Source organism: Fusarium verticillioides, chromosome 7 (assembly GCF_000149555.1).
Source record: "Fusarium verticillioides 7600 chromosome 7, whole genome shotgun sequence".
NCBI lineage: Eukaryota > Fungi > Ascomycota > Sordariomycetes > Hypocreales > Nectriaceae > Fusarium > Fusarium verticillioides.
This window is the reverse complement of record NC_031681.1, coordinates 367,442-386,755: the sequence shown is the minus strand read 5'-3', so window position 1 is coordinate 386,755 and position 19,314 is coordinate 367,442. Positions and strand designations below refer to the sequence as shown.

Genomic DNA, 19,314 nt, shown 5'->3' with positions numbered 1-19,314 from the left:
ATCACTCAATTATGGCACCTTCAAGATATTCCACCCCTCGAGTCAAAGCTTGTCAGCATTGTATAACCGCCAAAGCAAAATGTGATCGCAAGGAAACCTGCGGACGATGTGCTTTGCGAAGTCTGGCATGTAGCTATCCTGGGAGATCTCGAGAGCCGACCGTAGACTCGCAGCCGGACGCGGAGAACGGGGAGAACTCGACGTCAGACACTCTTGGCTTTGAACAGAGCTTGCTCCAAGACCCTGACATTCAGTTTGATACACTGGACCTCGTGTGTCCGATCAACAGCGACGACATCAAGAACCGATGGCTCAACTCGTATGTTCCACTGCCTGGACAATCGCCCAAGAACTACAGTCAAAGTGTCATCAACTTTGTCTATCGAATGCTCAAATCGTATGCCTCGACAGTAATTCGAGGTCGTCTGCCACCATTCATCCATCCTATGCAGCAGTCATTGGTGCCACTCTCGACCTGCTTTACTCTGGTCCGAATATGCGATCCTCCACCTGGCAACGTGAGTATCGCCGCAGATATCCTCCAGCGAGAAATGACTAGACTCTACGAAGAGCGAGGAACGTATCAAGGCATCGATCTTGTTGGACTGTTTCAAGCATATCTCATCTATTCCATGGTTCTGTTCTTTCACCTGGGCCCTTCAATGCCATTTCTTCGTCAGGCAATGATCAACCTTCAGGAAATTGCATGCACAACCTCTCATGAAGGGCTTGTATGTGCGGCAGAACAACGAGGTGCGGTCCCAAAATGGGAATCATGGATCATGGCAGAGGCCAAGAGACGAACCCTGTACACCATGTACTTTCTGGACAATGTCTTGTCAGCTCATGATGGTATCACCACGTATCTGGGGACTGAGTTGAGGGGACTCTATTCGCCAGGCAGCAAATATCTGTGGCAAGCAGATCGGAACGGATGGGAACAGAGCTACAACTCTCATCTGGCCGAATGGGGGAGTGACTCTTTTCGACTGGATGAATTGTGGCCATTTCCAGATGGAATGAGCGAGGAAGACATAAAACGCCAACGACGGAGAGTTGACAGATGGTTGGAGGATGTTGATGAATTTGGGACAATGTTGTATGCAGCCTCGAGCTGTACTCATGGAGGGTAGCGCTTTGACTTGGTGCGAAACAACTGGATCGTCAGATCACAGCCTTGCCAAGATCAATACTCGTCCAAATCGGCTACTCTACGGTATCTATGGCCGCTCGAATATCATTCAAGAACATGTTTTGCCCAATTACGCCACAGGATCACCGCCCCTAACCCTCGCCTTGAGTCATTGCAGTGACCTCAACCAAAGGAAGCCCTGTAACAGAAACAGAGTTCAGCACCAACCGTTAGTGGCGTTGATCGTCGACGGTTGGCTCCCCGAAGATCCACTAGTTAAAGCTTGACTCTCAGATATCAAGGATTCATCGCCTCCCGTCATTCTACATCTCCACTTACAATGAATTCGACCTTTTCCACGATATGTGGAATGCAACAGGTCCCGATTCGAATCGAAATGCCCCTCCTGGGGTTGTTCCCGATTACAACAACCCTGAAGACGTTTACTGGACGTTGAATATTGTCTTGACGACGATATGTGTATTCTTTATTACACTCTTTTTTATAGTACGGATTTATGTCAAGGGAACGATTAGCCGGAACTTTGGGTTGGAAGATTGTATGTCTACATTTCATGTTGATCAAAGCTAACAGTTTAGGGACATGTGTAGCAGCATTTGTATGACCGACTCTTGATGCCCAATGTTTGGCATGCTAACCTTTAGATCACCGCCGTCATGTACTGCGTCACTTGCTTCATGAGTATGTCTATTCCCTTTTCGTTGCGTCACTAACAAAGTAGTGGCCCGGTATGGAGCAGGTTATCATGCTTGGGAAATTCGTAAACCAGAATACTATAATTGGCTAAAGGTGAGTAGCCCAAGCGTAACCGACAGATCTAACAAGTCAGTGGTTCTATGCCAGTACAGTTGTCTATATCCCGGCTGCATTTTTCACCAAAGCGACCATTTTGCTTTTGATGGCACGAGTTTTTGCTGTTGAACCACGAGTCGCAAAAGGAATCAAGATCTTGACATGGGCTTTACTGGTGGCATACATTCCGATCCAAATACTTCGGATTGTCAACTGTTATCCCATCCGGACATACTGGGATCCAGATGTCAGAAACGCACGATGTCTCAACCAACGAAAGATCTTCTTTTCTGATCTATCGCTATCGATTGTCACGGATTTGGTCATTCTGTTGATCCCGATACCGTTGACCTGGAAACTCCGAATGTCGATAGGAAAAAGGATCAAGATTGTGTTGCTTTTGGGGGCTGGTGGAATCGCTACAGCCTTGACACTGTTCCGTGTTGCCAAGGCGGTAGACTTTTTGAACTCGGATGATATTACTGTCGATTATACGCCGATCGGCATCCTAACGTATGTTGTTCAGCCTAGTAATGCTTGTCTAACGATTGCAGGGCTCTCGAGATTACTATTGGCTTCGTCTGCGCCTGTCTTCCATCCCTGAACCTCCTGATCGATCATCATGTCCGTAAACGTAGGCGAGCACGAAACCCGGATTGGCCACGCGATCGAACACGGACATCCCTGTTCAAGAAGCCCTTCCGATGGATTAGCTCGTCTACAGAGCACATGCCCTCTCGACCGAATCGGCCTGAAGATGGAATGATAGACTTGGACGTGGAAATGGCCATGTTGACGGGGCAGCCTGTACGATTACGAACGGGACGAACAGCCAGTGCAGGATCCCACGATATCCGACCACTTGACCATCGACTTAATTCTGGCGACGGACGAAGAGAGGGATGGCTGTCTCAAGACCGGGATGAGCAAGACGAAGTACAGGACAGCAAATTCATCATGCGAATGGTGGAGGAATCAAGAGCACGAGCAGACGAAGGAGCCAAAGAATCATGGTGTCCAGTCTGGGATGGACCGAGGGATCCCATGGCAAGTCAAGGGAGCTGGAAGTTTAGCGTGCGGTCGCATTAGAGCATAGAGTATACCCAGGTATTAGAATTGATCATGACAACGAGAGCTTCCATCCAAATTTGTGAATAATCTCCCTCCAGTCTTGGTTTGTACTCGATGCCTGAAGATCTCGTGTATGCCAGATGAGTCTGAGGGCATTCCAAACAGCAGATATGTTGCTAATCGGCCATTTACTATCCATCAACATGAAGTGATCCAACACAACCTTTCGTTGTTCGTCTGATGAGCATGCACAGCCTGCCAAGAACAGTGGCCACATAGGAAATGATCTTCGAGTCTGTCCCTCAACGATGATATCGGAAAGACAGGAGAGAAGAGATTCGTGGAGGGCCAGGATGGATGGGTGGGTGATGGCTGTGTTGTAGCATACGAGGCGGAGGTAGATTTGCGCCGCAATTCTGAAAGACTCAGCGCTCCGTAAGAGGTAGTCGTCTGTACCCTGAAAAGAAAGGTCTTCGAGTTGCTGTTCAATATCTTGACCTGTGGTGTACAGTTGATCCCTGGAAATGTCATGTGTAGACAGTGACGATATTTCGTTGATTATGTCGACGAGATCCATGGAGCAACCAATCTGTTCATCAACCAGATTTCGAGAATGCGGGAGTGTAGCCTCGGCTTTGGCCAAACCAGCCATTGCTTGGTGTAACGAGTCCTGGTGGGTAGGTTGCGTAGTCTCCATAAGAATATATCGGAACCGGAAATACTGGAGTGCAAATTCGGCTACGCTGGGGTCGATATTGTTTCCGAAACTCTCAAGTAGAGCGAGTGCGCCTTGAAGATGACGGAGCCATGTTGGACACGATCCATGTGCGATTTCGAGAGATGCCAAGAGAACACAGGTTAGAAGATTACCCTCACTGCCTTGGGAATCTGGAAGAGCGTGCTGCAGTTCATGGAGAGCTCGGACCTTGTACTGCATTGATAAAGCGCGGTAGTCTCTTCCATCGGGGACAATGTTTTGTGCCCATTCTGCTGCGCTCATGGCTAGGACTGCGGAGAACAAAGGGCCTTGGAACATGAACATTCGGGGAATGACTGATGTACGGAAGCCATTCCGACTTGTATCCACGTAGACTCTGCTCCTAGAAATGACCTCGACATCTAACCTGTTAGCGAGGATACATGGTGGTGAGGATACATACAGTACTGCACGAGAGCTTTCTCAACTGACCGTCCCGGCTCAAAAGCAAACGGTGATAAACTGCGGGGAACAGATTCCTTTGCCCAGACAATCCTTCCTTCACTAGAATCACAGACAGCAACGAGTTCCTGGGGTGAGAGATTTAGAAAGCTATGGTTCTGGTCATCACTCGGCACCAGATAGTGGTCAGAAGCCGCGACGATAAACTTGTACGGATTCGATGCTGAAGCTGGACTCGGAAAGATACACTCGTCTCCTGCTCTCTGACACCGTCGACAGGTTGGTTTCTCCTCGTCACATCTTCGCTTTCGTCTTCGACAGTTGAAGCAGCCGTCTCGGCTCCGGGAGCCACCTGACATGATGCATTGCGGTTGATGTTGATGTCAAGTTAGTTGAGTGTTGATGGTGGGGAACGGATGGGCTTCCGATCAACGATCAACGCCACGTGACGGCCAATTGCATGCATTAGCTTTATTATCTCTAGTTATATTACATACCTTGGTAGATTATCTTTCTAATTATCTATCCTTTGACTAGTTATCAGATCTGACGTTTGCTTGGTTCGTTCAGTGGACTCTTGTTACCCTGCAGCCATAGCGGAGACGGATATAACCGGCCATACCAATGCATCATGACCATCAGACGGCACTTCTCAGTCCACAGCTATCCATGTCGCATTCTATTCAACATCTCAATACAGCATATTTCCCTCAATTTACTTAATACCAACTCTCTCCTTCATAGCCACATCCCGACGCTTCTCCGATAGTGGAGGGTTAGCCCGCAGTGGGGTTCTCGGAGTCATACTCGGTCGACATACGGAGGCTAACAAGATACGCCGTAATTCTTCTCACTTACACCAATTTCTTCCCCGTCAATCTCAACGCCCTCCGTAGCCTTCAACATGGCTAATGATCACATCCTCACCCTGTCGTGCCCCGACAAGCCCGGCATCGTCTATGCCGTGACGGGCATCTTTGCCGCCAACAAGCACAACATCCTCGACCTCCAGCAGTTCTCCGATCCCGTCTCCGAGCGCTTCTTCATGCGTGTGCACTTTGGCCCTACCGAGACCGAGTCCACCGAGCACCTCGTCGAGGCCTTTGACAAGCTCGCGGCCGAGTACAACATGGACTACGATATCCGCCCCGTCGCCCGCAAGACCCGTGTTCTCATCATGGTCTCCAAGATCGGCCACTGTCTCAACGATCTTCTCTTCCGCATGAAGACCGGCCAGCTGCGCATGGAAGTCCCCGTCATCGTGTCGAACCACCCCGACTACGCCGCCCTCGCCGAGAGCTACGGAATCGAGTTCCACCACCTGCCCGTCACAAAAGACACCAAGGCGCAACAAGAAGGCCAGATCCTCGATCTCTGCAAGAAGCACGGCATCGAGCTCATTGTCCTCGCCCGCTACATGCAGGTTCTGTCTCCCACCCTGTGCGAGGCCATGTCCGGCCGCATCATCAACATCCACCACAGTTTCCTGCCCTCCTTCAAGGGTGCCAAGCCTTACCACCAGGCGTACGAGCGCGGTGTCAAGATTATCGGAGCGACTGCCCACTTTGTCACTGCTGATCTGGACGAGGGTCCTATCATCGAGCAGCGGGTTGCTCGTGTTGATCACAGCATGAATCCTAAGGAGTTGTCTGAGGAGGGATCTAATGTCGAGAGCCAAGTTCTTGCTGCTGCTGTGCGGTGGTATGCTGAGAGGAGATTGTTCCTCAATGGTCACAAGACTGTAGTCTTTAATTAATAAAAGTTTGTTTGCTTATAAGCAGTGTATTGTGGAACAAGTGCTTGTGCATGTGAATGAGAATGCTTGTAGCTTCAATCTACGACTCCAGACGGCTGTATGGAGGGATAGTCAACGACGATCACCAATCCCCGAATAGCTCAGCTGGAAGAGCGTTCGGCTGTAACTGATACATGACACCGAAAGGTCACTTGTTCGATCCAGGTTTCGGGGATTTCTTTTGCCGGTCATAGCATCTGGTGTTGTCGAGTATATCATGACATCTTAACTTTTTAGTGTCGCCGATCACAACTCACTCAACTACCACGAGATCCCTCCGGGGGCTCCTAGCGGAGGGCTCTTCCTCGCTGCGCTCGTACTCATGAATTAATGAATTACATACAAGCAACTGGATAGCAAAAAAATAAACTTGGAGCAAGAGTGAAAGATGCAAAAATGAATCCCCGAAACCTGGATCGAACAAGTGACCTTTCGGTGAGATGCTTAACAATTACAGCCGAACGCTCTTCCAGCTGAGCTATTCGGGGATATCTCCGAAACCGGAGGAATAGCCATTGGACTTGGTTGGGAGAGGAAGTGTAAATTGTATCTATACGCAGCGTATTCATTGGAGCTCAATTAACACAGTCTGTTTACCCTCAGCTGGTCAGAATGGATTCAATCCAAGAACGTATAATTGCAGCAAGAGATGCTGTGGCAATTGTTGAGTTTAAAGACGATCACGTAAAACTTTTAGTGAGAAAACAATCACACAAGATGGGATGAAACAACCCCGCGTCATCCGTGTCACAATGCGACGCCTCAACACCAAGCTTGCATTGGGATACCTCGAACATTGCATTCAATCTCCTGCACCCACAACCTGCACGCCTCACTGTCGCAGCATACCTCATCGAGAGCACAGCATCCACACATGTACCCAACTTTGCTCGCCGATCGCCATGGCTACTCCTCTGATCGTCAGAGCCATCCCCGAGTAGCTCAGCTGGAAGAGCGTTCGGCTGTAACTGTACCGTCACCGAAAGGTCACTTGTTCGATCCAGGTCTCGGGGATTCATTTTTGCTGTCATCTCTGGAAGCCATGTAGGCTCATCATCTTGATAGCATCACCTAACAACTCTCACAGTCCTTCCAACCTCTCCTCTCTCAACCTGTTCAACTCTACCCCTAACCTTTTTCCAGACCTCCTCAGCAACCTCCTCTACACTCCCGCCCGCATCAACTACCACAAGGTCCTCCTCCTCCTGTGTCCAGTCCTCACCCTCACCTAGCCCAAGTCCCTGTGCTGCAAGGTCTTTTCCGCCCATGCTGAGGCCCCAGAATAATTCCCGTACTCGTTTCTGCATACCAGATCGTTCATAGACCTCTCCACCCCAACCACCTCGAGCTTGAGCTTGCTCTTCGGTCAAATCGAGGAACAAGACAAGATCTGGTCGGGGAAGACCGCGTTCTGGTGCTCGTGCCCAGGGGAGGGTCAGAGAGGGGTTCTGCTTGGCGGCTGAGTAGACTATGCCTGAGTGATAATACCGGTCGCAGAGAATTGTAGTACCAGAGGCGAGTAGAGATTGGATTTGTTTGCTGAAAGGTCAGAAGTGAAGTGTAACAGACCAACAAACTCACACAGCTTCCCATCTGTTTGCGCTAAACAATAAATGAATAACATGGTCATCCATCTCGACATCACTCTTGAGATAAGCATCAATCATCTGTCCAATAGGTGTAGTCCTGTCTATAAAAATCAGCATAGCTCACTACTTCGTCAGTGACTTACCAGGAAATCTCATAACCTTGACCTTTTTACCCTCCTCGACAAATCTCTGCTCCAACAGTTTCACCTGTGTCGTCTTTCCACTTCTATCCAGACCCTCCAAAATAATGAATGCGCCCCGAGTTGAATCATCCGCTGTATCAGAGCTCGCAATAGCGGCCGTCGCCAAATCGTTGATTGAAGCCATGATGGTTGATGAGGGGAAGTGGATTGCTGACGGAATATTCACACTGTTTTGGTTAGTGGTTCACGTGGGACACAGTGCGGAGGGAATCAGATCATAATTTACACCCAGTGAACAAGACATTCTCAGTGCAACATTCTTTCAAACACTGGTAATAATTAATGCTCAGACAATAATGAAGTCACAAAACTATAGCCCCAGCTCTTGGTAGCCTAAGAAGAAAGGTAACGCCGGCCAAACTCCACCATCCGTACCATATCCATATCCATATCCATCCATTCCATCATTCATTCCATCCGTATCCATTACCATAACCGTTCATGACTTGTTCATGCCTCGTGCCTATACAGCTTCATCATGCGCGCTACCGCTTTCCCATAACTCAAAACTTTCTCCTGTTCCTTCGATTGGTTCCAAAACTGCAGCCTTGCTTGAACCTTCTGTGGGCTTGGCCATCAAGTTGTCGATGTCTTCTGTTGAAGGATCGATTGGCTTTTCGGCTGTCGCAGGCGCAGGCGCAGGTGCAGTCGTATTCACTTCTGGCTCATCTTCAGGTACAAAAATGACTGATGTCTCATCACATCCTTCAGCGTAAAAGTCGGCAGTGTTCATTTCTCCCAATGCGACACGCTCTTTCTCAACAATCATGTCATCGGCTTTCGGTGCGCGACGAGTTTGAGAAATGTCATCGGGAGGAGGAACATTTTCCTTATCGCGACCTTCAGCACGGTCTCTGTTGAGTTTTCTTTGACTCTCCTCGTCGGATGAAATGTCAAGTACACATGTGCTGTGTTGAAGAAGGTTGGTCATCTCTTGTTCGGGCGTGTCCTCGTGAATGTCAAAGAACCAGCTGGCCTTCATGTCTGGTTCATGCAGAGCAGTGATGGGTTCCTTCTTGGCGCCATAGCCAGGAATAGTACCCTTGAGAGCAGCATCGAGAGAAAAGGGAGCGGCGGATCCAAGACTGAATGAAGGAGGATCAACACGGGTGTAGGGACCAACAGTGCGTCGTCGGCTAGATGCGATACCAGATCGCTTGCTTCGGGTAGGAGATCGACCAGCTGGAGCATAAATGGGAGAAGACTTTGAAATGCCAGAGCTGAGTTTGGCGGGTGATTTAGGTTGGAGAGTGCGTCGGGTCTTGGTAGAGCTCGTGAGGCGATTAGGAATGGGAGATGCAGATACAGGTGTAGGCTTGAGGATAAAAGCAGAAGGCTTGAGGATGCTGTCCTTTAGGATGTCCTTGTCCTTGGAACCCTTTGATCGTTTGGCAAAAGAAGTAGGATCGACATTTTCAGAATCATCGGTATCAATAAGTTCAGCCTTTCGTTTCCCACCAGTTGGCAAAGCTAATCACTGATGTCAGTTGAAGCCCAAACACTCCGCATCTCCACATACCATTTTGCCTGTTCTTGAGACTGGTCAAGGTCTGGAGACGAGTCCCATCAAGGGGAGCAAATGGTTGACGAGTGACAGTAGCCATGATGGACCCAGCAGCGAGAGAAGTTATTGTTTATTGTTATCGCGTGAGTCGAACGTGTAAATGAGTGAAGACGATGATGAGTGAAAGTGGGAGGGAGCGGGTAGAAAAGAGGCCCGGTGCCAAAGGTGGGTTCTGGCTGCGGAGGGCGGGCGCGTGGAGAAGATCGGTATCAAGGGAGCTTCAGCGCGAAAGTGGGTTCCCTCTAGGGCGTCGTGCCTTGGACGTGAGCGCGGTACGTGACGGTGCGGCCACTAGAAGCAGGTCACTAGAATGCCTACAGAGGGCAGAGGTATGAAACAAGAATGCAGATTCGCGACCGTGTTAATTGCCAGTGCATGGAATTGATCGTTCAGCTGTGAACATTACGGAGTACATCTCGAGATAAGGCCATCTCTGCCTGAGGTGTTTTCCCCTCAATCAATGCAAGTTGGTCACCGCTAAGCACTTTTCCAAAATGATTCGCTCAATGCAACATGCCTTGGCCTTGTGGGACGTCCAAAACTCCACAAGCGTCAACCCAGTTCGCTGCGTGCCATGTCCAATCGTCGCGCTGAGCGCCAATGCAAGGGAGATTTCAGCATGCAGGATGAAGACATTTAATGTAACGCGAGTTCGTGTTCCTTGATCTGTGAACTCAATGCCCGTCGTCTCAATCCCCAAGTCGTCTGCCCAAACTCATCTGCTGTTGTGCCCAGCCAGCCTGTGCTTGGCCGCCAATATGCGACCATGGTCTCATCACAACACTGCCAGACACGCAATTCCAATTGGCTATCGTCTTTCAGCTGATCTGACCGATCGCCAACCAGCTACGGAGTACTGCCTCCACCGAAACGGGTCCCTGTAAAGTGTAACTCTATCCTGGCTTGTTACTATTAAAGGCCAGACCACCCGCGATCTCTCGCGTCGTGTCCGTGTCGAACCCCTCTCGATGATACTTGTGTGCAACGCCAATGCATCGAGCTGCAAGTCGGAGGCTGGGAGGGACGGTAACATTCGCTCGGCTTTTGCCACAAATTTGTCCTGGTCGCATGCATAGCCTGCCAACTCAGAGACCATATGTGACCGTAGAGTCTGGACGCACCAATACTTCAGTAACAACAGACACTACCATGGTCGCATGAGGTTGCAGAGATATATCTATTGTAAGCCCCTATGAAGTGATAATGCTACTGTCGTGTCTGAGGTTGAATCATAATAATATTCCACCTGTCTGGCCTCTTGACCTCGCCGTCTCCTCGCCTTCCTCACTTGTCCTCATGAAGATGGTGTGGCCCATCATTTCCCGACCTACTCGGACCTTGCTCATCATCTTCGAGTCCATGTTGTCGTGGTGCTTTGGTCCGGACCACCGTATCGTGGTGCAAATGATGAGCTGAAGGAAATGCTCCCGGCGTCTTTTCGTCATGCCGAAGCAGATGATCCGGACTAGCTCGGTATGTTGCAACTTGATCGAATCCAATGTCGTGATTGGCTTGGGTCTCATTTGTCTCGTTTGCATCCTGAAACAAATCGTGTCGATGAACTGCAGGTGGACTGGCAGGCGCCTTGGTATCGGTTCGAAGCTGATGAATTGAAGGCGGATACACAGGAGCAGAAGTGTCACTCTTCAACTGGTGAGGTGCATTGGTTCGATATGGTCCTCTGGGATCTTTGGAGAGGTCGTGACTGTGGTCAAGCGTTGCGTCAGTCGGTGCAACTGGATCTTGAGCGATTGACCTCTCCCGGGGCTTGCTTCGGCTGCTTGCAGATGAGGTTGGAGACGTGCACTCGGATGAATCTTCGGGGATACAGGGAAGGTTTTCACCGGGTTCCGTATCACAAGTGGTGGCCTTGCTGTGCGATCGGGAAGTGCTCGCGGATGTGGTCATTGAGGGTTCGGTCTCATACCCGCAGCAACTGCGTCTCCGATGATGTCCATGATTGATGAGCTCGTGTTCGATCTGAATGAGGCTATCAACTGGATAGCAGCAGCCCCATAACCTGTCATCGCTGCGGGTTCCTTCGATGTTGTAGAGATTGCGAACATTTGTACGCAGGTTGGAGATGAAGAGACCATAGACTAGACATGTTAGAGTGTTTGACTCGCAAGGGGACACTTACAAGGCAAGCAGGCAGCAAATCCCAAGCAGGGCAGAGAAATGTCCGGGCCATTCAGAGGCTTCGACTAGTATTCCTCTTGTGTGTCCACGATTCCTTTCTTGTTGACCTTGAATCGAACATGGCCATTCGGCGGTGTATCACATTCAAGCGCCCTATCGAAAGCATTTTCGTAAGCCTTTTCGGATCTGCCGTAAACAATGCAAGGGCAGCAAATTGTTTCCCATAGGATGTTGTCTGCGGCGAGATCCTTATCATCGATCAGCCATTGTCCAGCAAAGGGCTTCTCCATGGTGTATAGTGAAACGACAGGCGAAGGGCAAGGAAAGGAATGATGATAAAGTAGTAACCAAGAAGTGTGATGAAGATGAAGATGAAGGATTTGAGTGAGCGGTGATGAGAAGGTGTCGAGTGAATGCATGCAAACGGCAGGTGAAAGCACTGTCGTGTTGCTTCCTGAAAATAGTGGTGATGCCTTCCTCAAAGCACGGCAAAGTCACGGGAGCAGTTGAATGGCAGGAGCTCATCGTAAACCCCCTCATTTCTCACCACCTGTTATCCATATTCACCCATCTCCAAATCTTCATTCATCACTGCGTCAATAGCCAAATATCCCTCCGGGGGCTCCTAGCGGAGGGCTTTTCCTCGCTGCGCTCGTACCTGATATGAGATTTCTATTTCTCTCGTCAACGTGTTTCATCAATCGCCACCACCGTTCCTCAACTGCCTCTTCACAAGCGGAAATACTGAGCTCCCGTTCATAAGACTACGACCCTCAAGAAGTGGTCATCGCCCATTCACAGAACCATGCCTTCCACCTCAATGCACCCAAATCCCATCATCTGCTTGCCATCACATCACCCTTCATCAACAGAAGAATCCTTTCCAAGCGGAATGTCGATCTGGATGTCGAAATTGCAGCCCTCAGTTACTGGCGAAGTTTCTGAGCTCAGATCTCGGTATACTGACTTGAGCTGCACCAGAACCATGTGACCAGGAACGACAACCAAGCGAACAATCCTGATTCATCATCTGGCAGCAGAAAAGCCACCATTTCCCTCACGATGCAGATGAGTTCAGTTTACACTAAAGACAGGAGGTCTGTTGGTAAGACGGCCCTTCCCAGGACAAGATCACGGGCTGACTTGAGTATCAGGACGAAGATAGACGTTCCAGCAGATGGCGACGAGACTGAGAGCGCTGTAATCCAGCAGATTATACTTAATTGTGGGCGTCACAATAATCGAGGTACTGCTGTCAATTCGTGTTGCAGAGGGTTCTTCAATCCGGTGGTATCTCCGCCATCGTGAAGCACTATGTAAGTTTGCTCGGCCACCATCGATTCGCATGCTGACACTTAAAGGGTGCTTCTGCAACCCCAGACAAGGTATCAATGCCGCCCCAGTCGATATTGCATGTTGGTATTACCTGCTTGACATTTGTGGTTGAGAACTCAAATCAGCAGACAGACTTAGCCCGCCGAGGGCAACAGAGAATGCTCTCCTCAATTACCGGCTTTCGAAGTCGAGGATGTCTGCGGTGACGCTGCTATTCATGTCGAGGAGAAGAAGTCTATGCGGCTGGCCATCCGAATATTGCCCCTGTTGCAAATCTACAGCTGGGGCCTCCAAACCTCTTCACGAGACCAAGTCCGCTTTCGCTCGACTCCGATATCCTTACCACTTGAACCGTCGCTGATGCTGTCCGCACTCCAGTCCTTTCTCTAAGCATAGTTCTACCATTCAACTTTCTTGGTATTTCTGTGTTTATCATACCGGACCGCTCAGCTAACTGAGTATATAAACCGTGCGGCATTTGGAAACGCTCTGTGAGATTAGCTTAACCAATTTATTGGCAGGTAGCAACTCTGCTCAGAGGTAATGTCCGATGTGTCACTGGGCTGGCACTGATGAGACGCAGCAACACCTCTTTAACGTTTAAAGAGACAAACCGCGATCCGCCTTACGGCCAAAGCGAAGAGTACTATCTTGAACCAGCGGTTGCAGGTGGGCAGTTCAGCGCTACAGCGAGTACCTGGCTACAGCAAACCTTTACGGTTTGAAGAACAGCAAGCATTCCCCTCGTCAAGCATGTCGATGACACGAAACATAAAAGCCTGCTAGCAGGTGCCCATCAACTTTCGATGTCGCTTGGATTTACTGATTAGACGTAGACACACCTCGCCTAACCACGTTCAACTTCGACTCGTCTCTGTGCCAAAGTGAAGTCAATCATTTTTGACAAACGGGCGACGCTCGATGGTGCTTCTGAGAAGGCCAATGATAAGCAGACCGCCGCATGTGAGAGAAGCATTAGGCCCCTATCCCGAACCATGCCATTCTCAAAGAAAGTCGCACAATAGATACAGTCGCTTGAGCCTGAAGGCAAGCTTCCTACAGACCAGGTGTCGCTCGAAAGATCGCCATGATCGTGGGTGCCATTAAAACATACGATAAAGACAACACTCGTATCCTCTCTCAGCATTCCTTTGGTGTCTTGAATGACTGCGTTGACAGAATGTCAACACTCACCACTAGTCAGCCCAGGCAACTTCTATGTGATTCTTGGCCGCTCAAACTCCCACTGTGTTCTCCTCAAAACCAATTGATGAAGAGGCTGTCGATGATCTGAACAACTGAGGATCCAGGGACGCTGTGATCGAACTTGTGCTTCTCTTGGCATGTGAACTGATATTCAGCAGTCATGCAAGACCGACCAACTCTGCAGAACATCAAACCCACGGCGCTGAGGGCGACATCACGCGGGGAATCGATACCAACTTGATGCTTAGAACGCTTGCATAGTACGGAACGATGACTGAACTATACGCACTTTCGATAAGCTTCTAATGTCCGCTCTAGAGTACGACTAGACGTGAATCAGAGTCCGAGCAACTTAGTATTAACTAGCCCATGGGATCACCTCTACTCTCCGCTGACTTGTGGAACATGCTCAGCTCCCATTAGCCTTCGACTTCAATTGACTAAAAGTGCTGATGGTGCCTAGATACCATTGTGGTTGATGAAGGGACGGCCTTCACAGCTCTGCCACTCGGGCCTTTCGGTGTACTGACCTTACGGCCAACGTCCAACCGGCGCCGGACACGCTCTTCTGACCCTTTGTCATTGGGATCTCGACGAGGTAATGTTGGTACGGTGAAGGGGATCACAACAATCGGCATCGGCTTCGAGTTTACATTACTCGTGTATCCCAGAGCAAGCTACACTCAGCACTCTGTAAGTGATTTAAGAAACGCCGGTGCCCAGGCACGAAGTAAATATGTGAGCCACAGTCTTCCACTCGGTCACGGATACTGACTTGACGACTGACATCTAATCTCTGTGCCAGAGGGTCTTTGAGTCTTCCGTCCCGCTGAGTAGCCACGGATAGGCAACGAGAGTCAGTCAAGGGGGCATGACTTTCAGCATTGGTCTTGAACTCTAGCTCCTAGCAGTACCGCGACGACTGCACAATAAAACTATGTAAGTGCTTCTAGAAGCTTTCATGTTGCGTTGATATGCTGCCGACTGACAAAAACGCAGTATCCAAGTTACTACACTTAATCATAAACACTGTCTTGACCATTTACGTTTTGCCGATGTACGATAAGCTCCCTGAGTGTCCAACCCTCGAATAGCGTCCATGAGGTAAGATCCATGCCTCCCAAATTTATCGCCAGTGCGACCCCGAACGACAGAACTCTTCTGTGAGCCTTGTGACTGCTACTGAAAAATGCTGACGAAATGTCTGGACACGGTGAAGACTAGCATACAGTGGTGACATGCCTCCAGAACCTCTCGACTACTTTACCCTACAGCTGACCCCGAAAGCAAGCTGAAGAAGGCTGAAGGACAGGTACCAGCCTCAAGTTCGAATGTGAGTGCACAATCCTAATGGCCATGTCAGACATTTTATACTGGTACGTCGTGCACTTTGGCCCCTCGAACCTCTAAAATCGACCACTAACACTCAATGCAAGCTATGTTGTGGAACCTTTCCCTCATCAGCTCCAGCGCTTCCTCAATACACGAGAAAGAACTCAAATGCTTCCATAGCGATCGACACTTACTTCCTAGAGTGTTCGAGTAGCAAACAGTGAGCACAGTCCAAACAGATTTGGAAAATCTACAGAGTGCTGATGATATACACAGGAATGAGAAGGACGGTCAAGAAACAGCTCGACCTCGTCGCCTTGGGTAACAGTTTCGTACCGGACGTCAGATACCGTCGACACTCTCTAACCCACTTAGATGCCTTTCCTGGTCACTGAAAAGAAGTCGAGAAAATGTATACGTTACTGCCTTGGGTCTGCAACGCTGACGATGCCAATAACCCCGAGTTACATGAGCTGCGACGACGGCAACGAGTCCATCACAGGACCATTCAGCGATTCCCAGGCTGAAAGATTTGCCCCGTTCTGCTATTTACCACTCCCATGACATAATCTACTGTCTCCCCGAGCTCCCTAGACACACAAGCTGAAGAGTGCTGAGATGTCTGGACTTTGACGCCTGATAGGAAGAGCTTCCCTTCAACCATGCCTTCCCAAAACCCGACGTTGCCATTGAACCTCAACAGTTGAGCCAAATACACGGAAACCAATCGAATCTGAAGGAGAGACTGGCGGCCTATCGATAGAACATATGGTGGTTGGGATTGGCTACGAGTGCCCATGTAGCAGCAGTTGACGACGCTTTCTTATGCAGGTCGTGGTGTCGCTTTGGAACCCATATCGGGCTCCGTGACAGGGCCATGTCCCAATGGTCTCCTTGCGATGACCGTTTGAACCAATTGTCTATCCATATCACGTTTATATGCACCCTTCTATCGTCTTGTAAGTTACAAGAGGTTGAGCCTGTACCGCTGCTTATGTATCTCTCCATCCGCTGTCTAGCTTGCTTAAGTCGGTCACTTCAGTTCATCTCAGAAATATGAGACCCAACCTTCCGGACTGCCCTGTTTATGGTTGGAACGCTGCTAACAATACTCGGAACGACTCGAAGCGGCGTCCATCATAAGCAAAGAGGTTGTCAACCGACATGAAACCCATCCAACCACTTCCCCCCCGACTCTTGACACTCGACTAGATGTCCAAAACATTCGCAAGTCCAGCGGCTAAACGTGTGATGGGAAGCCTGATGACTTGCCCGAAACTAACCTGGCGGCCGATCAAGCTGAACACTCTGCCTCATCTCGAGATACAAACCTCGAAATCTTCCTCTGCTGTCAACACTCGCGAGTTCTTGGTCACTCTGGTCTTCTCATCAGTCTTGACAGTCGAATCGGGTCGCATTCGAAGATACATGCCACTCAATCTAGAGGTGTTTGGGTCGAGCAGTCTGCATGAACCCGAACGCAACGTTGATGATATAGTGTCAGACGAAGATGGCAGATCGTCTCAAATTTTTACAGCCTGCACGAATCCCTTCGACTCGACGATTGTCAATGAGTGCACCAAGGTTGTCTTGCACTCCAAGCGCAACGGCTTAGACATAAGACAAGGCGGCTGCATTGTACACACTCAGCGTAACTGCATACGCAGTCAGTCCCAAACTGTTTGCGTTGCCGTAGTTGGTGATTGACAGACAGTCGAACGCTCTGGAGATAGGAGACCGTTCGCCTTTGCCTGATCTGGACGGTCGGTAGCGTCTCGGAATCGTCAAAACCGATGAGCATTGGAGTCCTGCTGGCATCAAGCACAGGCCAAGTTGAATAGCTTCACGTCACGATACCAGGCTCAGTCAACCCATCTTCTCATTGGGTTTTGTCAACTCCGGCATTCAGAGATGAAACTCCGCCGAGTCCGCGCTGTTCGGGTCAGACGACAATGTCCTCAACACTCTACGACGTTCTGGTTGCCGGTGCAAGTCACTAAACCTGACACAACTCAAGAACGCTGTGAGTATCGAGATACGATGCCAGTAAGCTGAGGTCGAGCGGATCACTTGTGTCTTGAACCGTCACCTCTATTGTTCCGTCTGCGCTGGTGGATCTCTTCAACTTCTCGAGGCGTACCAGACGCAGCAGCAACTGGTACGCGCTCGTTGTTGTTCCATGTACCACTGACATCGTGTCTCCAGGTATTGAAGTCGCCAGAACTCATGACGCTCACGGATACCCCGAATACTTATCGTGCAGGATGCCTCATGCAACGTCAAACGATACCCGAGGACTCACATTTGACGCATCGAACCATCTCGACGAGCAGCCATTAAGCATTCAGCGCTGGCCATTGTAGTGAGGACGTCCGCGCTCTTCAATCGCATACGCGCGTTCTCTCAGCTCACAAGCGACTTCACCTTGGACAGGCCGAAAGTACTGATTGGATATGTAGGTACGACGTTGATACAACGACACGCCTTCGAGACGACACATTTGGATGGCAGCACTTTCCGCCCGCTCCAATTTCCGATACGATGAACGTCAAGACACCACGTTTGGCATGCATTGCTTCCAATTTGATGCTTCAAACATAAAATTTAGCGAATCTCTGTGCATTTTCGCGCTGATCATTCAGGCGAGTTTATGCGCCGACATTTACAGGGCTTGGTCACCAACCGAGAAGGGATGATTGCATTATACATCGACACACCGAACGGCTGGCATCAATCGACGAATAGATTGAAGACGTCAATCCCAGCACTTATGACCACCTTGAGAGATACCAATGCACTCGATTGACATCAACTTGCATGATTCTCTCGCTGTGGCACTGATCTCAAATTAGACCATATTTGTGGGCATTAAAACTCCCTGACAGGGATCAGAGTCTCCCACTCAGGAGACACTTGATTGTCACCACTTATTCGTATCAAGCACAAATCCGAATACTGTGGTCCATCAACTGCCGTCCTGCCACTAAGTGTCACCATCGTCATCGGCTGAACCGATTGTATCACCATCAAACCTTCAAAAGTGGCAATAGAAACAATGAAAATTCCAACTTCAGTCTGTTTTTGGCAAGGAAAAACGGCGACATCAGTGGCAGCAACACAATGACAGCGCCACTGAGCACCCGCCGAACTCAAGTCTAGAATTCTTCTTATCCTTGGCAATGGAAGCTAATGCAGGGACCCCAGCAAATGCAGAGACCAGGTTCTGGACTCTAACTGAAGAACTCCTTACTCCTCACTTGCATTGAGGGGAACTTGCATTGGGTATTCGCATCTGGTGCGTAAACCTGAATGACTGGGAATCTGCAATATCGACTGTGATATCGGATCTATTATACGCGGAGATTGGGATGAATTTCGATCAGCTACCGAATCCTTATACGCGCGTTCCTTGCTAGACACGGACACGATTCCGAGTGCGATAAGGATACACGGAACTCCAAAACATAAGTGGATGCTGTGCCGTGATTGAAACACAACGAATACGCACGACTGGAAATCGATTCGATCGTGGCGATAACACATTAACATTGTGGAAAGCTTCTTTATTCAGGACAGGAATTCTGCGGCTTCTTCCCGCTGAAGCCAAACCTTGTGCCTGTTCCTGGCTGACTCCTGAAGTCATGCCAGATGATTGACAGCCGACAGCCCACTGACCAAATCATCAGTCTGGAGCGTGACATGGACGACGACATGATAGATAGTCAGACACAAGATCACGGCATCTCGGCTGCCAAGAAGAATAATCTTTCTTGGCTTTGCGGAGAGAATACAGTTATGGCACAGGTTGGATGAAGCTACAATTGGCGAGTCAGTGCCAAGAGCCGGCGATTAACCCATGTTGGTGGCGCGGGCGAGAATTAGCATGCGGGTAAATCACTAGATAAACTTGAGCCATTTATGAAGGGATGGAGGTGTTATTCGTGGGAATCGATCTAGAGACATGCAGCCGTGCCAC

General features: G+C 49.5%; 8 protein-coding genes and 3 non-coding genes across 11 annotated transcripts; 6 read left to right on the top strand and 5 right to left on the bottom strand.

Moving 5' to 3' along the window:
• Window positions 1-11: 11 nt before the first annotated feature.
• FVEG_15910 (hypothetical protein) lies at window positions 12-1,133 on the top strand (the record flags this gene model as incomplete). The annotated part of the gene is made up of 1 exon (XM_018905136.1): window positions 12-1,133. One exon carries the CDS (start codon window positions 12-14, stop codon window positions 1,131-1,133), a length of 1,122 nt encoding a protein of 373 aa, XP_018752235.1.
• A 362-nt stretch (window positions 1,134-1,495) lies between these two features.
• Window positions 1,496-3,034, top strand: FVEG_06642 (hypothetical protein; the record flags this gene model as incomplete). Its single annotated transcript, XM_018895047.1, has 7 exons — window positions 1,496-1,610; window positions 1,641-1,691; window positions 1,732-1,751; window positions 1,798-1,834; window positions 1,875-1,942; window positions 1,983-2,458; window positions 2,500-3,034. The coding sequence occupies 7 exons, from the start codon at window positions 1,496-1,498 to the stop codon at window positions 3,032-3,034; spliced, it is 1,302 nt and encodes a 433-aa protein (XP_018752234.1).
• On the bottom strand, window positions 1,600-4,951 carry FVEG_06641 (hypothetical protein). The gene is made up of 2 exons (XM_018895046.1): window positions 4,177-4,951; window positions 1,600-4,135 (listed from the first exon to the last, which is right to left on the bottom strand). Exons 1-2 carry the CDS (start codon window positions 4,532-4,534, stop codon window positions 3,066-3,068), a joined length of 1,428 nt encoding a protein of 475 aa, XP_018752233.1. The 5' UTR covers window positions 4,535-4,951; the 3' UTR covers window positions 1,600-3,065.
• FVEG_06640 (formyltetrahydrofolate deformylase) lies at window positions 4,703-5,970 on the top strand. The gene has a single exon (XM_018895045.1). It carries the CDS (start codon window positions 5,080-5,082, stop codon window positions 5,929-5,931), a length of 852 nt encoding a protein of 283 aa, XP_018752232.1. The 5' UTR covers window positions 4,703-5,079; the 3' UTR covers window positions 5,932-5,970.
• Window positions 5,971-6,060: 90 nt separating this feature from the next.
• FVEG_15909 lies at window positions 6,061-6,145 on the top strand. Its single transcript has one exon. It is a non-coding gene; the product is annotated as a tRNA-Tyr (tRNA).
• A 226-nt stretch (window positions 6,146-6,371) lies between these two features.
• On the bottom strand, window positions 6,372-6,458 carry FVEG_15908. Its single transcript has one exon. It is a non-coding gene; the product is annotated as a tRNA-Tyr (tRNA).
• Window positions 6,459-6,901: 443 nt separating this feature from the next.
• FVEG_15907 lies at window positions 6,902-6,984 on the top strand. The gene has a single exon. It is a non-coding gene; the product is annotated as a tRNA-Tyr (tRNA).
• Window positions 6,985-7,037: 53 nt separating this feature from the next.
• Window positions 7,038-7,886, bottom strand: FVEG_06639 (thymidylate kinase; the record flags this gene model as incomplete). The annotated part of the gene is made up of 3 exons (XM_018895044.1): window positions 7,038-7,509; window positions 7,552-7,660; window positions 7,703-7,886. 3 exons carry the CDS (start codon window positions 7,884-7,886, stop codon window positions 7,038-7,040), a joined length of 765 nt encoding a protein of 254 aa, XP_018752231.1.
• Window positions 7,887-8,225: 339 nt separating this feature from the next.
• Window positions 8,226-9,366, bottom strand: FVEG_06638 (hypothetical protein; the record flags this gene model as incomplete). Its single annotated transcript, XM_018895043.1, has 2 exons — window positions 8,226-9,232; window positions 9,282-9,366. 2 exons carry the CDS (start codon window positions 9,364-9,366, stop codon window positions 8,226-8,228), a joined length of 1,092 nt encoding a protein of 363 aa, XP_018752230.1.
• Window positions 9,367-10,281: 915 nt separating this feature from the next.
• FVEG_06637 (hypothetical protein) lies at window positions 10,282-11,584 on the top strand. The gene is made up of 2 exons (XM_018895042.1): window positions 10,282-10,799; window positions 10,943-11,584. Exons 1-2 carry the CDS (start codon window positions 10,770-10,772, stop codon window positions 11,288-11,290), a joined length of 378 nt encoding a protein of 125 aa, XP_018752229.1. The 5' UTR covers window positions 10,282-10,769; the 3' UTR covers window positions 11,291-11,584.
• On the bottom strand, window positions 11,531-11,755 carry FVEG_15906 (hypothetical protein; the record flags this gene model as incomplete). The annotated part of the gene is made up of 1 exon (XM_018905135.1): window positions 11,531-11,755. One exon carries the CDS (start codon window positions 11,753-11,755, stop codon window positions 11,531-11,533), a length of 225 nt encoding a protein of 74 aa, XP_018752228.1.
• Between the last annotated feature and the right edge of the window lie 7,559 nt (window positions 11,756-19,314).